General features: G+C 40.1%; 1 protein-coding gene and 1 long non-coding RNA gene across 4 annotated transcripts; one reads left to right on the top strand and one right to left on the bottom strand.

Moving 5' to 3' along the window:
* Positions 1–6118: 6118 nt before the first annotated feature.
* Positions 6119–12905, top strand: LOC145551148 (uncharacterized). Of its 3 annotated transcripts, none has more exons than XR_014086968.1 (4): positions 6119–6676; positions 6759–6823; positions 6917–12666; positions 12760–12905. It is a non-coding gene; the product is annotated as an uncharacterized LOC145551148 (long non-coding RNA). The 3 variants fall into 3 exon arrangements; XR_014086969.1 differs by having other exon boundaries at positions 6119–6823; positions 6917–12519; positions 12602–12666; XR_014086967.1 differs by having other exon boundaries at positions 6119–6823.
* A 154-nt stretch (positions 12906–13059) lies between these two features.
* Positions 13060–13828, bottom strand: LOC145551147 (neuromedin-B-like). Its single transcript, XM_081605353.1, has 3 exons — positions 13598–13828; positions 13240–13418; positions 13060–13142 (listed from the first exon to the last, which is right to left on the bottom strand). Exons 1-3 carry the CDS (start codon positions 13749–13751, stop codon positions 13116–13118), a joined length of 360 nt encoding a protein of 119 aa, XP_081461479.1. The 5' UTR covers positions 13752–13828; the 3' UTR covers positions 13060–13115.
* Positions 13829–15731: the final 1903 nt, after the last annotated feature.

The following is a 15731-nucleotide window of genomic DNA, read 5'->3' as shown; positions in this document are numbered from 1 at the left end:
AGGTTTTTATCAGGAATAACTTTTGGCGGCTGTTGATCAGAGAGAGTAGACAAATAAGGAGAACCAGTAGCCACCTGCCGTTCAGGAAGGTTGTCAGTTTGATTTCACCTTTTTTTCCTCCACATGTCAGACGGTGCTTTGTTATGACCCTTAAACCCAGATTTGCATGAATAGTGATTAGAAAAGCACTCCATGAATGCAATTTCCATTTGACCAGTTTGCTCATGACTGAAACAGAAAGTCAATATTTTAAAAATCCTATTTATAAAACAGATACCCAACAAAAACTGACCTGATCAAAGGAGACATTTTCTCGTGTGGTGCAGTAGCAACTGTAAACCTTGTTTTTTTTTTTTTTTACCATCTGCTGAGCACATTTAGAGGCTGTTTTTTTTGTTGTTGTTTTGTTCCCCATTTTCTTTGCAGAATAACTCTAGCTCAGTCAGATTGGATGGAGAGTATCGGTAAACAGCAAACTTTAAGACACAAGCTTGGCTGTCTAAGAAGAAAAAAAATCAATAAATTATATTGATGTTTTTGGTTGCTGCTTTAATGTAAAGAGAGGAAAGTTCACATGTGTTGTCGTCACTCAGTACGCCATTTCAAACACATTCAGATGGATCTTAAAAGGATAATTTCATGTCATGCAGAATCTCCAATCCCATGTACACTGACAGGCATGTTGCTGCTTGTTAGTGTGATAAATGACCTCCTTTCCTTCACGTTTTAATAAGTAAAAGTGTATTAGTGCGAGTTTCCTCAACAGTTTTGTTTTTGTCTAATCAAATAGATTTTTTATTTCACCTGCTTGTGAGAACATGTGTGATAGCCTTGCTTTAACATAGTGAGCTGCTTTCTTATAGGTCTGCCTTTATGTTGTTGTGATTGAGTGAACTAAACATCAATGTTCATACAGAAAACTATGAATTCTACCTTCTGTGGGTGCTTCGGCGATACTGACTTTTAAATTTAATTTCAAAGATGTTGTATTCGTTTGTCTTTGCTTGTGGGATCCCGTTTTATTTCCCTTTATCTAAGCTTGTCTGCTTTTGCCATTGTGGTTTTAATAATTAATCTCATAGCAGCCTACAGGTAAATGTCATACAATGAGACTGTCGGCTCTGTCAGCAGATAGGCTCGGCTCCTGGTGTTTGTTAGTTTCACTCTTGTTCAGTTTGAACACCAACACCTGACAGAGACAAATGCGGCAAGCGTTGGCTCAATAAAACCGAGGCTCAGGGGCGGATCTACTGGGGTGGCATGGGGTGGCAGTTGCCACCCTAACGAGAGCCTTGCCACTCCTGTTGCCACCCCAGCTGGCGACTAAGAATTCAATAAATAGTTATGGCAAACCGGACATTAAGCGCATGAAACTCTTTTTTCCGACAACATTGAATGCAACACAATGTAACCTGACACCCAATGCTAAGTAGCGGGAAGTGCGAGAGAAGGACAGAGCGCGAGGCAGCAGCATTGATATACACTGCTCAAAAAAATAAGTGTTCCCTTTATTTTTTTGAGCAGTGTATATATGACTGGACTGGACATTATGTGATTTATCGTAAGTCACACATGCGCCTTAAATAACTTCAGCATGTGCTGCGCAGTTCGGCGTGTTTTGGTTCCCTTAGAACTAAAACAGGTCAACCCGCCCACCAAGTCATCAGTAGAGCAGCTATTTAAATCAGCTAATCAACCGCCGCTGTGCTCAGGCGAAAACGTATTACAATCACAATATAGAAATTAAGCCTGACAATATAATGTAACAGACTGGATGTTATGTTTTGGTGTTTTGCTACTTATTGTGTGGGAAATATTTGCTTTTTGGTGTTGATTCCCTGATCGGTAATTTCTGCTATCTCTGCCCGTTGAGCTGTTGTTTGTCAGTTGCCATGGAAAATGCGGAATAGAAGTTGTTGGAGCTATTTTTCTCTATATTTCTTTATCCATTTGTTTCTAAATTCCTAAATTTCTATTTTTTTTAAATTATTTACAGAGTTTATTTGTAGGTTAATAATTGTTGATTTTATTTATTTTGTGTTTTATTTTTCTTATTTATTTTCTAAATTTAGACAGGAAGTAATCTGAGTCAGTTCTCTTTCTATAAGTGCAGGGCCCTGGAGAAGGACCAGCAGGCATTTGGGTTTGGGGCCGATGGTTTTTACCAGAGTGGTAGCATGAGAACAAATGAGAGTTTGATTTCTGTAATTGTTTGGTGAAAGAGGAAAATAAATCACCAAGAACAATCAATAAGTTTGGACATTGAACCTTGTTTTGCCCGTGTCGAGAAACATGACCCCAGTGCCTCAGTGGTGGCTTGGTGGAACTTTTATTGGATGTTTGGCTTGGCAAACAGTCAGAAGTGGTTCTGTGTAGTTTGGTTCTTCACCTGTTTATCAGGTTTATTGTACCTTTATTGTGGCGCACTGCAGCCACTGCAATTCCTAAAAACAAGCGACAAAACTGAGCTAATCTCATGTGTTTGCAAAATGTGGTGATATTTATAACAGTATACCCGACGAGGGTCCCCGTTGTCAATCAGTGTTGCTTCCTAAGTGGACAGTTTGATTTCACAGAAGTTTGATTTACTTGGAGTTATATTGTGTTGTTTAAGTGTTCCCTTTATTTTTTTGAGCAGTATATATATATATATATATATATATATATATATATATATATATATATATATATATATATATATATATATATATATATATATAGTCTCAGACTCAGCGGTGCACGACATGGATGTTCCATGAATTTATTCACATCTAAAAGATTTATGCTATTAAAATAAGAATCCCTGACAAGCTTGTTTTCCCAATATTCCAAATCTTCATCATTCAGTTTCAACATTACAATAAAACTAGTGATGATATACTGCCCCCCTCTGGCATAAAAAAAAAAGACACATCTAACCGCCTTTTAGGACAGAATATTAACAAAGCCATTCAGCTTTCAGAGTTTAATAAGCAATAATAAATTACAAAACTGTGAGATATACAATTAAAGCTAAGGGAAATCTCTATATAGAGCAAGATATTTTATTAGTAATTTCTTTCTGCAGGTCTATTTTGTTATAGGAAAGTATTGCAATATTCAAACCCGCAATTTAGCAAGATGTGTAAATCAGAGCTGGACCATATGTCTTTACAGAATTACACTATTAAAAATATAAACAAGGACACAATGCAACCTTTTAGTGTTCCTATAATAAAAAAAATGCTGCCTGTTTGCTACACTTGCAGTAGAGATGAAGAGAGTCCATTCAGGAAAGCAGAGCTGCATCAAACTTTAATGTGGAACTGCAGAAAAAAGAAAAAAAATTGTTAATGCATGTCACCATGAGAAAAGCCTACTAAGTAGTGCTTAAATAACTAACTTAAAAAATTTTTTAAATCACACATTTTCGTCTCATGAAGTGAAAAAAATATTTGCAAAACAAATTTATTTGCGCATGTCATAAATCCTTTTTTGCTATTCTAATTTTCTGTTTGTGACTCAAAGTTTTGCTTGTGATTCTCACATGACGTCTTGAGCAGGGCCTAAAATCAACAAAAGATTTCTGATGTGTGCAAATAAATGTTTATGTTTGGCAAATAACTTTTTAAGTTCACAAAAAGGAGTTACTTAGTTTAAAAAAAAGTTTTTTAAACAAAACGTTTTGTTTTTAAAAAAGAAATCATTACAATTCCAAAAGTTTTGATTACAATTTTTTTTCTTAACTAGCTAGGAAAGTTAGTTTTTTTTTATTATTGAATAATTGGGGAAAAAATTAACTTAATACTCTGCGAACCAGACCTTAAACTTACTTAAAGTCTGGATTGAGTTTTTCCCCCTTAATTAATGACACACTTTTATTATATACATTATATCTATCTTGGTAATTCAAGGTGAGTTATTTTTAATTCTAAATGAATATCCTTGTTGGACTTTTATTTAAGTGCTATTCGCCTTCAAACTACATTTACCTAACGCTAGAATAAATGTACAGTACATTATGTAGCAAAGTAAATTAGAAGATATATATCCATTATGGAAATGATCGGTTTTGGACGGGCGATGTGCCTCTATTGCATAAGCAATACTAAAGAATGACAGCTATGTTTAACGATACAGGGAAGAAGCTTTTTAGTTATCTTGCTTTGTTAGCAAAGTCGTTAGCTATCAGCTAGCTAATAGCACAACAACACCCTAATGTCTGTATGATAAAAATACTGAATCGATTTGTAGTGGTATAGAAATGCACCTAATTCCACACAGGTGGTTGTCAGGTGAGAAGTTCCGGTTGTTAAGGTGGGTGTGGTATATAAGGAGCTGCGGCATTCGTTCAGGATGTGTCATCTTTGCTCTTCCACTGTGTGGCTTGCGTCCTGTGGACTCTGGCAGCGGAAAGTAATAAATCACTGGCTGGTGCGTGCTACACTGAGATCCTGGTGGTAGGTGTTCTCTCTCCCTGCACTTCAGCTGATCTTGGCCAGAAAATCTAAATTGAATTGTGTTTATAGGTAAAGCGCCACTGCGCTGCGCTCCTTCTCTTCCTCCTTCTGAGAGTGTGTGTGTGTGTGCGTGTTTGGATCGGCAGGTAGGAAATTAACGCTCATCTAAGCTATAGTTTGTTAGTTTTATTTAAAATGGTGGCTAATTAATTTTTCCTAGGTCCCCCCACAGTCGGACCATTGCTGCTCCGATCTGCTCTGCTTTGCTCTGTCTGCGTTCGTTTCCCGGACTTCTATCTCAGTCGTTTTTGAAGTTGGACTGCGGCGCCTCCATCGAAGCGGTGTTTGGGGTGTGGCATCGGCGCACCCATTTCACCCCCGCTGTGGCATGACAAGCGGGCCACGCATGGTCCTGATGTTTTAACTTGCATTGGCTATTGTTAATTTCTATTCCTTTACTTATTTTGCTTACGGCCCTTTTCGTCTTTTATTTAGTTGGGCTGATATTGTTTTTTTCTGATTAGGTTTAAGATTGTTATCTTGGTTAACTGTTTTTCTTTTGTTGTTTTTGCAGTTGCTGAGGTCCGGTGGCGGTGTTGGTGTGGTGACGGTGTCTTCCCCTTCTGCGTGCTGTGATTCTTGAGTTTGGGTTGTCTCACTGCGTCTGGTGTGTCAAAGGGTTTCTTTTTTTTGGTTTGCTGTGTTTGGTGGATGCCGTCCCTATAGCGCCCCCTCTGGCCGGTAACTTCAGCTACTGCACTTACTTTGATTTTCTTTGTTTTCCTTTGTGTCCCATTCGTAAAAAGAAACTGGTTTTAAAAAGAGCTTAATAAATGGTTGTTTTATAAATTTGAAACTGTCTCAGGTGTGCTAAATTCATGCATAACTGAACCTGTGTGCCTTAAACCAAAAGAAATATTCTCTGGGTGAAATTCCCAGGGTGGCGTTGTTGTGCAACCTATTAAAACTAAAAGTTCACCAAATCTGAGTTTCCGTCTAGTATCGCCACAGATTGATGAGAACAGTTTTTCTTCACCTGGCTGTCTCCTCCCGCTCAGTAGTTCTTCAGAGAAAGGCAGACGCAGAGGCCCGTCAGTGTCTGTATTTCATTACCTCTCTGCTTAAACCGCGACTCCGAGCTGAAGCAGAAACGATACTTCAAAGTTTTCCGTCATCAGACAAGTAGCAAGTTACTCCACTTTATTCACCAAAAACGTTTTTTTTATTCACCAAAAACTGTTCTGTTTGCTACGTTGAGCTCCAGTTAGCCGCCTCATCTCACTGTGCGAGAGGCAACTGCATCATGCGTCACGTCAATTTATTAAATAATTAATCAACAGTATAGTTATCTCCAGTCAGATTTTTTTGTTTAATTAGTTGTATTTTTCTCTTATGAACTGTTGACACCTAAGATGACGGGACCAAGGAATCCAGATGGAAAAAGCATGTTCTTATCAGCCTAGAAATATCAGCGTGAATTAGCCAGCTGAGTTCTATTATTAGTTTACTATCATGCAATTAAAAAGTTGTTTGAAGTTTGTGCATTTTTCTCTATATATGTATTTTTATAAGAATCTAACGTTGAAACAATCGAAAACTGCTTCTCTCATTTTTGAATAATGCCATGTTTCAGATGAACCCATATATTTATATTTTCACATACTTTTAATTCATAGTACAAAAGTCATACTGACTATAACAAAACCAAAAAACAAACTAAGTGTGAAGACATGAAAAGTGTGCCATTGGACCCCATGTGGAGGAAAATCTAACAGCAGATTCTGAAATGTTCTGAAACATCCTATAATTACTTGGTTAATTCTATTAATTTCATACCCTTTTGTTAAACTGTTTACCTCTCAACTAAAAGTACATTATGAGTCAAACTGTTTTAACCAAAGGGGAATTTAGGACATTCGTTTTTACATTGCCCAGAGGAAGAATAAAAGAGTGATGTGGAAAAAAACCAAACATTTTTTGTCTGGTGGGTCAAGATGGAAACACCTCAGTCTTTCATAAAATACCTGCTACACATCATTTCCATTTGATGGTTTATTATTTAATACAAATAGCCGAAATAAATTCAACAGTATGTAACAGGTGGAACCACCAGGGGTCGCTGCCTCCACATCTCGAGCGCCCATAAAAGGGAAGCTGTCGGGACTGGTGGCAGATTGTCAATCTCCTCTGTGTTGGACCAGGTGTGTTGGTCCATGCCTTCCACTGTTTGTCATCAGGTTTGTGTGTGCTTTTTATTGTAAAGACAAAACTCTTTTAATTTGATTTATATCAACTCAGTGTTTGGTGTTCTTTATATAGGGCCACACTACATGTTGTAATTTGACAAGTGCTTTACCTGGGCGTGTGGTTGATCGACGCTGCAGGTAAGCTTTGTTTAATTTTTAATTGAATTGCATGGTTATATTTCAAAGATTTAATAGGCGTTTTGGTAATTTTTGTTTCTTTGTTTTTTGCAGTTGTTGCTGCACCCTGCTGTTCCTTTTGATTTCCTTTTGATTTCCTTTTGATTTCCTTTTTCCATAGTTTTTCATTTATTTTGTTTACTTATTGTTTTGCAAATATACATCCTCTTATTTTGTACTAATAAATATTGTCCTTTTTATATTGGTTGTTTTATTGCACCACAAGTGGTCGTAACATTTGGCGTTGTTTGGCAAACGATTGCGGGAAGTTATTTTTTATTTTTAATTGTATGATTTAAGTTATTAAGGAACAGCAGGGGGCAGCGGGGTGAAGTTCTCGCTGGTGACATAAGGCATCAACATGGACGTATCGAGTGGCGCTGAAGCCGGGGATGAGCGCGATAAGCAGGCCATGTCGCAGCGAATAAAGGATCTGGAACGCCAGCTGGCGACGTTGGCAGCAATGGACTCGGAAAGACCGTCAACGTCTTCAGGAGCTACAGAACCTGTAAGGCACAATCCTGTTATTTATGTGCAGCAGGATAAGAAACTGTCACTATTTTCTGGGAAACTGGATAGTGCAGAGTCGCTGACTTTGGACGAATGGATTGAATTGATGAGAGACTATGTGCAAACAAGAGGAAACACAGAAAAAGAACGTGCGCAGATTATCTATGAACATCTAGAGGGCGCTGCTCGGACTGAAATTAAATTCTTACCAGCAGCTCAAAGGGAGAATGTGAAATGTATTTTTGATGTTCTTAGAGATGTTTATGGTTGTATGCATTCAAGAATTTCACTACAGCGTAGATTCTTTAACCGTAAACAATTTGAAGGAGAATCATTGATTGATTATTCTCATGCTCTTATGGACCTTATGGATCAGATAATAAAAAATGATGCACAAGCAGCCTTAAACTCCTCTAAAGATCTACGTGACCAGTTCTGTGATGGTGTGAGAGAACAGGCTCTTAGAATGAGGCTAAGAGATCTGGTTCATGTTAATCCGGAATGGACGATTCGTGATGTTAGAGGAGAGGCCATTAGGTGGATGGCACAACATGAAAATCAGTCATCTAAACACAAATCTAATAATCCAATTCTTGACGAAAGGTTTGTCTCCTGTGAAAGCTCAGTCTCTCGCACTTCTGAATATGGGGAATTGTTGACTTTGTTAAAAGCTCAGCAGGCCCAGTTAGAACTGGTCATGAAGGCTTTGGCCCCTCAAACTTTACCTCCCCCTAGAACTCGCAATTTTCGTCCTAGACGCACTGCTGATGGAAAACCAATTTGTTTCAGATGCGAACAAAGTGGGCATATTGCCAGAAATTGTACGGCTTTTGTTAGCACTGAGCCTAAACAAGCTATTCCTCCTAAGCAAACGGAAAACTAGAACCCGCCAGTGTGCAGAGCCAAACATTGGTGGGCAGTTTTCATGGCTCTATTGACAATGAATCAAGTCCATGTAATTTAGTTGGTGAATGTCCACAGGGGGAGGTGGATTTTGCTGGGGTGAGGATAAATTGTTTGTTGGACAGTGGCTCTATGGTGACCACTGTAACAGAAAGTTTTTTTAAAAACAATTTTTCTCATTTGTCTGATAAAGAACTAAAGGACTGTGGTTGGTTGGGTTTAAAGGCAGCAAATGGGTTAAAGATTCCTTACCATGGCTATGTGGAGCTTGATGATGTTGTGTTGGGGGTGTTGCTTCCTTGTCGAGGTGTATTAATAGTTGAGGATCCAACAGACAGCTACATGAGACAAAAGAAACTGAATGTACCTGGTGTTTTGGGGATGAATGTGTTTGAACCTCTTTACCACGAGCTGTATAGGCTGTATGGCTCTGACCTTTGGGAAGCACCTGTACTCAAGTCAGCACCTCGGGGATGGAGAAGAATGCTGAGATACTGCCAAATGATGGAAGTGATGGTCAGCTCCCCTGACCCTCATCAGGTCAGAGTGCAGGGTAAGAAACCTTTCTGTGTTCCAGCTGGTAGCCTCTGTCATGTGCCAGTGACATGCCCACAGATGCCGTTACACCAACCAATCGATTTGTTTGTTGAACCTCTGGGTCCTGAAGGGGGTAGCCTCCCGGAGGGATTGTTGGTTTCACCTTCTTTAGTGAAGGCGGCAAAGGGTGGTGCCTTCATTCCCATTACTAATGTAGGAAAATCTGATGTGTGGTTAACACCTCGTAGAGTTGTGGCCACTGTTCAAACTGCTACTCTGGTGACAGATGATTCTAAGATTCAGGTTTCTGTTGACTCTCACAGTTGTATGGCATTAATTGCTAGTCATGAAACTACTGTGTCTAACACAGACTTGAATTTGCCCGAGTTTGAAAACCTGCAGGGTAAAGAGAAACAACAGGCGAAGGAATTGTTGTTAAAATATAACAAAGTATTTGCCAGAAGCGATCTGGATGTGGGTAGTACAAACTTAATAACCCATGAGATCCCCCTGCTGGATGAAACACCAGTGCGACAACCTTATCGACGCATTGTCCCTTCTCAGTATGATTTAGTTCGCAATCATATTCAACAGCTACTACAAAGTCATGTTATTAGGGAAAGCAGCAGTCCATATGCTTCACCAATAGTTTTAGTTCAGAAGAAGGATGGAACGTTGCGTATGTGTGTGGACTATAGACAACTGAACTCTAAAACCAGAAAGGATGCATTTCCTTTACCCAGAATTGATGAATCCTTGGATGCTCTGGCTGGGGCACAGTGGTTCACAACACTAGATTTGGCAAGTGGGTATAGTCAGGTAGAGATGGCTGAGAAAGACAAGGAAAAAACAGCTTTTTGCACTCCATTTGGATTATTTGAGTTTAATCGCATGCCTTTTGGATTGTGTAACGCACCCAGTACTTTTCAACGTCTTATGGAGCGCTTGTTTGGAGATTGCCGGTACCAGTCATTACTACTGTACTTAGATGATGTAATTGTCTTTTCATCATCAGTGGAACAACATTTGGAAAGATTAAATCAGGTATTTTCCAGACTAGAAACCCAGGGGCTAAAGGTTAAGTTGTCAAAATGTCATTTTTTTCAGAAGAGGGTTAGATATTTGGGTCATGTGGTGTCAGAAGAGGGGGTCTCTACTGACCCAGACAAGGTAGCGGCAGTACGTGACTGGAGGCAACCTGCTACTTTAGCTGAACTTCGTTCATTTTTGGGATTTGCTAGTTACTATCGGAGGTTTATTGGTGGTTTTTCGAACATGGCTTCCCCTTTAAACCGTCTTGTTGCTAGAATGCTCCCTCCTGGAAAAAAAGGCAAAACCCCCAAGAAGCCCTTGGGTGGCTTCTGGGATGAGGAGTGTGAGCAGAGTTTTCACAAGCTCAAAGCTGCATTAATAACAACTCCTGTTCTTGCCTATGCAGACTTCCAGAAGCCATTTGTTTTGGAAGTAGATGCCAGCCATGCGGGGTTAGGAGCAGTACTTTCTCAAGATCATGGGGGTAGATTGCGCCCTATAGCGTTCGCTAGTCGCAGTCTGAAGCCCACCGAGCGGAATATGAATAACTACAGCTCCATGAAGTTGGAGCTTGTTGCGCTTAAGTGGGCTGTTACAGAAAAGTTCAGAGAGTATTTGCTGGGTAATAAATGCACAGTTTTTACAGATAATAATCCATTAAGTCATCTGGCTACAGCAAAGCTCGGAGCAACAGAGCAGAGGTGGGTTTCGGAACTGGCAGCGTTCGATTTGACTTTGAAATATCGTCCTGGTTCTCAAACGCCAATGCAGATACATTGTCCCGTCAGCATACCACACATAGAGAAGCAGGGGCTGGCTCTGGTATATGTGAGGGGTTTGCTGGAGTACAGGAAGAGATCAGTGTCTTACCTGGTTTGTCAGGTGCTGACCTGTGTACATTGCAGCGTAAGGATCCCAACATCGGTTCTTTTATGCAATTTTGGACGAGGGGTAGGATGCCTGATGCTAAAGAGAGGAATGACCTTGATAAAGTTACCCGGAAATTGGTTCGGCAGTGGAATCGGTTTAGGGAGCGAGAATCGATCCTTTATCGCTGTGTTCAGGTCTCTGATGGGCAGACTGAGGTTGAACAGGTGGTGTTACCTCAGTGTTTGCAGGAAGGTGTCCTCCGTTCGCTTCATGATGATCATGGCCATCAGGGGGTGGAGCGGACTTTGCAGCTAATTCGGTCCCGGTTTTATTGGCCCAATATGTACTCGGATGTAGAGCAGTGGTGTAAAAACTGTGAGAGATGTGTGGTGTCAAAGGCTGTGTTGCCCAAAGTTAAAACCTATATGGGAACAATTAAAGCATCTAGACCTAATGAGATTCTGGCAATAGATTTTACAGTTTTAGAACCTGCTACAGACGGCAGAGAAAATGTCCTTGTAATGACTGATGTTTTTTCAAAGTTTACACAGACTGTCCCCACAAAAGATCAGCGTGCCAGTACTGTTGCAGAGGCACTGGTGAAGCACTGGTTTCAACTTTTTGGGCCCCCTGTCCGGATTCATTCTGATCAGGGGAGAAATTTTGAGAGTAAGTTGGTTCATCAGCTCTGCAAAGTTTATAAAATTGAGAAAAGCCGCACCACTCCTTATCATCCTGAGGGGAATGGGCAGTGTGAGCGTTTTAATCGCACTTTACATGATTTGCTGAGAACTCTTTCACCTGAACAGAAACGCAGGTGGCCCCGGCATATTCCCCAAGTCACTTTTGCATATAATACAACTGTCCATCAATCCACTGGTATGACGCCTTACTTTTTGATGTTTGGTAGAAAACCACAGTTGCCTGTGGATTTATTTGTGGGTGTGGGTGAGAGTGATGGAGGACCTGACCTGCCCTTGGAAGAGTGGGTTGAAGAGCACCAAAAATCACTCCATGCTGCCTATGAAATGGTGTGCCAAAAGGTAGAGAGTAGAAGGGCTCAGAGACATCAGGATGAAGATGTGGCGCCAGATTTTCTGGAAGGAGACTTGGTGTATGCGAGAAACCATTCAGTGAGGGGTCGCAGCAAAATTCAGGATTTTTATGATTCAACTCCCTATCAAGTGGTTCGTCCACCTTCTGAGCGAGGGGTAGTGTACTCTATAGCACCTGTGGGTCAGGAGGGGCCCCTCCGTCAGGTCCATAGGGTCGAGCTTAGAAGTGTCCCTGAAAATAGTGGGGGGGAAGGGTATCAGGGAAATGGTTTGGAAGATGTGCGGACAGATATTGAGGTGGGTGATGAAGTGGGTGATGAACGAGTGGTGGATTTGCCTGAATCTGAGATTCAATCAGAGGCTGAGAATGATGTTATTCCTGTAGATGTAAATTCTGATGATCAGCCTCTTTCTGGCAAAAAGCCCGCACAGGAGATTGACACCGCCATCATCCCTGAGCCGAGGAGGTCAGCTCGGAAAACTGCCGGACAGCATTCCAACCCTTACAGGCTGCCCTGTCCTGTGCTAAAGAAATGATTCAGTTATTGGGCAATAGTTTTTTTATGTACATCGTCGGGTCGCCGATGCATAATGATGGGGGGGAATGTAACAGGTGGAACCACCAGGGGTCGCTGCCTCCACATCTCGAGCGCCCATAAAAGGGAAGCTGTCGGGACTGGTGGCAGATTGTCAATCTCCTCTGTGTTGGACCAGGTGTGTTGGTCCATGCCTTCCACTGTTTGTCATCAGGTTTGTGTGTGCTTTTTATTGTAAAGACAAAACTCTTTTAATTTGATTTATATCAACTCAGTGTTTGGTGTTCTTTATATAGGGCCACACTACATGTTGTAATTTGACAAGTGCTTTACCTGGGCGTGTGGTTGATCGACGCTGCAGGTAAGCTTTGTTTAATTTTTAATTGAATTGCATGGTTATATTTCAAAGATTTAATAGGCGTTTTGGTAATTTTTGTTTCTTTGTTTTTTGCAGTTGTTGCTGCACCCTGCTGTTCCTTTTGATTTCCTTTTGATTTCCTTTTGATTTCCTTTTTCCATAGTTTTTCATTTATTTTGTTTACTTATTGTTTTGCAAATATACATCCTCTTATTTTGTACTAATAAATATTGTCCTTTTTATATTGGTTGTTTTATTGCACCACAAGTGGTCGTAACAAGTAATTAACAGGGGAAAAAAACTGATGCAAATGGGACATTGTTGAAATGTTGCAGATGATTTTAATCATAATCAGCAGAAAAATTATAGGTTTCTGGTTATTTATATTTTGTTTAATCCCTTGAGGTCTTCGGTCCATGCGCGCCTCTCTTCCGACCTCCGCATCAGTTTACTTAGATTTTCGCCAGCAGCTCCGCTTCCTGAAAAACATCACATTAGATTTAAGATGAAAAAAACTGAAAAATATGTGCATTTAAAAATAAAAAAGGTAGCGAAGACAGAATCCTCTGTCCTCACCTGATCTTTCAAACGACTTTCTTCTGTGTCCATCTGCGCCTTGAACGGCCCCTGCAGAAACTCCTGGAAAAGCGAGGTCTGCTCAGCCGGCAGGCTGACGTCCATCGCGTTCCCATCCTGGTCCTCGGGTGAGCGTAGCCAAGGGCCGTCCATCACACTTTTCTTTCCCATGAAATGCCCTGCAAAACCAAAACAACAAAAAAACTAAATTAATCTGCTTAATTTCATTTTGAGTGAAAAATGGAAAGGAAAAACCTATTGAGAACATGATTTTATTTGTGCGTAAAAGTTTAAAACCCTGATATTATTTAATAGGATTTTACCGGAAGGTCAACATTCAAAAGAAATAGTTTCTTACCTGTTGCCCAAAGATTGCCTTGTGGATATTTTGATTTCTGAACTTTATCCTTCTGATCAGCCAGAGAGACACTGTCTCCTGCGCTCAAAGACATAAACACGAGATATGTGAAGAAGCCACAGTGGCAAACATTAGTCAGCGTGAGTCCTCTCATTTTAACCAGAAATCCGGATCTGTCCTTCTGAGTGCAATTTTTTTTCCAAGTGGCTCTTTGTTAGTGTTGGATCGCTGCAGACTCGTCCTGCTTTTATAGGGTCTCCTGGACGGGGTGGGCTCTCCTTACGAGCTGCGTTTACTTTTCATTCACTGGCTGCGTAAATGAAGATGACATCAGCCAATTCATTGTGATGCTTGTGCGTAATTTAAGCATCAAACGAAGTGGCAACGTGAAGCATTTTATAAAACAAAAAGCAAAGCAACAAAAATGTTTTAGACTGATGAAATCTTAACTTTATGACTTCCAGGTGTATTTGAATAAATGTATTCATATCAGTTGTTGAGTTCAAAAGTAAAACGTATATTCAGTACCCAGGGTCAGATATTACAGGTCCTTCTCAAAAAATTAGCATATTGTGATAAAGTTTACTATTTTCCATAATGTAATGATGGGATAGCATCCCATCATTACATTATGTAATTCCATAATGTAATGATGGCAGGGTCAATGCAGCAGCTATCAGGTGGTTTTGGAGCACTTCATGCTTCCATTTGCTGAAAAGCTTTATGGAGATGAAGATTTAATTTTTCAACACAACCTGGCACCTGCTCACAGTGCCAAAACCACTGGTATTACTGACCATGGTATTACTGTGCTCAATTGGCCTGCAAACACTCCTGACCTGAACCTCATAGAGAATCTGTGGGATATTGTGAAGAGAAAGTTGAGAGACGCAAGACCCAAAACTCTGGATGAGCTTAAGGCTATCGAAGCATCCTGGGCCTCCATAACACCTCAGCAGGGCCACAGACTGATTGCCTCCATGCCACGCTGCATTGAAGGCTGCAAAATGATTCCTGACCAAGTATTGAGTGCATAACTGAACATAACTATTTGAAGGTTGACTTTTTTGTTATTGAAACACATTTCTTTTATTGGTTGGATGAAATATGCTAATATTTTGAGACAGGGATTTTGGGTTTTCATGAGCTGTATGCCAAAATCATCAGTATTAAAACAATAAAAGACCTGAAATATTTCTGTTGGTTTGCAATGAATCTAAAATATATGACAGTTTAATTTTTATCATTACATTATGGAAAATAATTAACTTTATCACAATATGCTAACTTTTTGAGAAGGACCTGTACATTATTAAAATTAGTGAGCAGAAAGGAGATAACAGACTTGCTACTTGTTATCTAACAAGTACCAAGTCTACTCCGCTTTATTCACCAAAAAGTTTCTTTTATTCACCAAAAACGGTTCTGTAATCTGGAACGTTTGCTACATTGAGCTAAAGTTAGCTGCCTTATCTCACTGTGCGAGAGGCAACTCCGTCATGCGTCACGGGAAAAAGGTCAAATGTGGCAAGGTGACCGGAGGTCTAATTATCTTTTTACAAAAAAGAAACAATAAAAAAAACAAATAATTTTAATAAATGTTATTATGTGTCAGAGGAGGGCTTAGAAAATAATTTTAAAAAAAAATTGACCAAAAGAGCACTTTGAGGCAAGGAGGAAAAGGGGCAAGTGCTCAAACACATCCCCCCCCCAACCACCCCTGCTGCACGCCTCTGGTAATGATAAAAATTAAACTGTCATATATTTTAGATTCATTGCACACCAACTGAAATATTTCAGGTCTTTTATTATTTTAATACTGATGATTCTGTCATACAGCTCATGAAAACCCAAAATCCCTGTCTCAAAAAATTTGCATATCATGAAAAGGTTCTCTAAACGCACAGTTAACCTAATCATCTGAATCAACAAAGTAAAACTTAACACCTGAAAAAGATTCCTGAGGCTTTTAAAAACTCCCAGTCTGGTTCATTACTCAAGACCGCAGTCATGGGTAAGACTGCTGACCTGACTGCTGTCCAGAAGGCCATCATTGACTCCCTCAAGCAAGACGGTAAGACACAGAAAGACATTTCTGAACAAATAGGCTGTTTGCAGAGTGTTGTATCAAGGC

Source organism: Poecilia reticulata, chromosome 3 (assembly GCF_904066995.2).
Source record: "Poecilia reticulata chromosome 3, P_reticulata-male-v2, whole genome shotgun sequence".
NCBI classification, from domain to species: Eukaryota; Metazoa; Chordata; class Actinopteri; order Cyprinodontiformes; family Poeciliidae; genus Poecilia; species Poecilia reticulata.
This window is presented reverse-complemented; position numbering and strand designations above follow the sequence as displayed.

Coding starts and splice junctions, on each gene's coding strand:
- LOC145551147 (XM_081605353.1), bottom strand. CDS start 13,751: ATGAGAGGACTCACGCTGACTAATGTTTGCCACTGTGGCTTCTTCACA. Junction 13,419..13,597: donor AGGCAATCTTTGGGCAACAG/GTAAGAAACTAT, acceptor TTGGTTTTGCAG/GGCATTTCATGGGAAAGAAA. Junction 13,143..13,239: donor AAAGTCGTTTGAAAGATCAG/GTGAGGACAGAG, acceptor GATGTTTTTCAG/GAAGCGGAGCTGCTGGCGAA.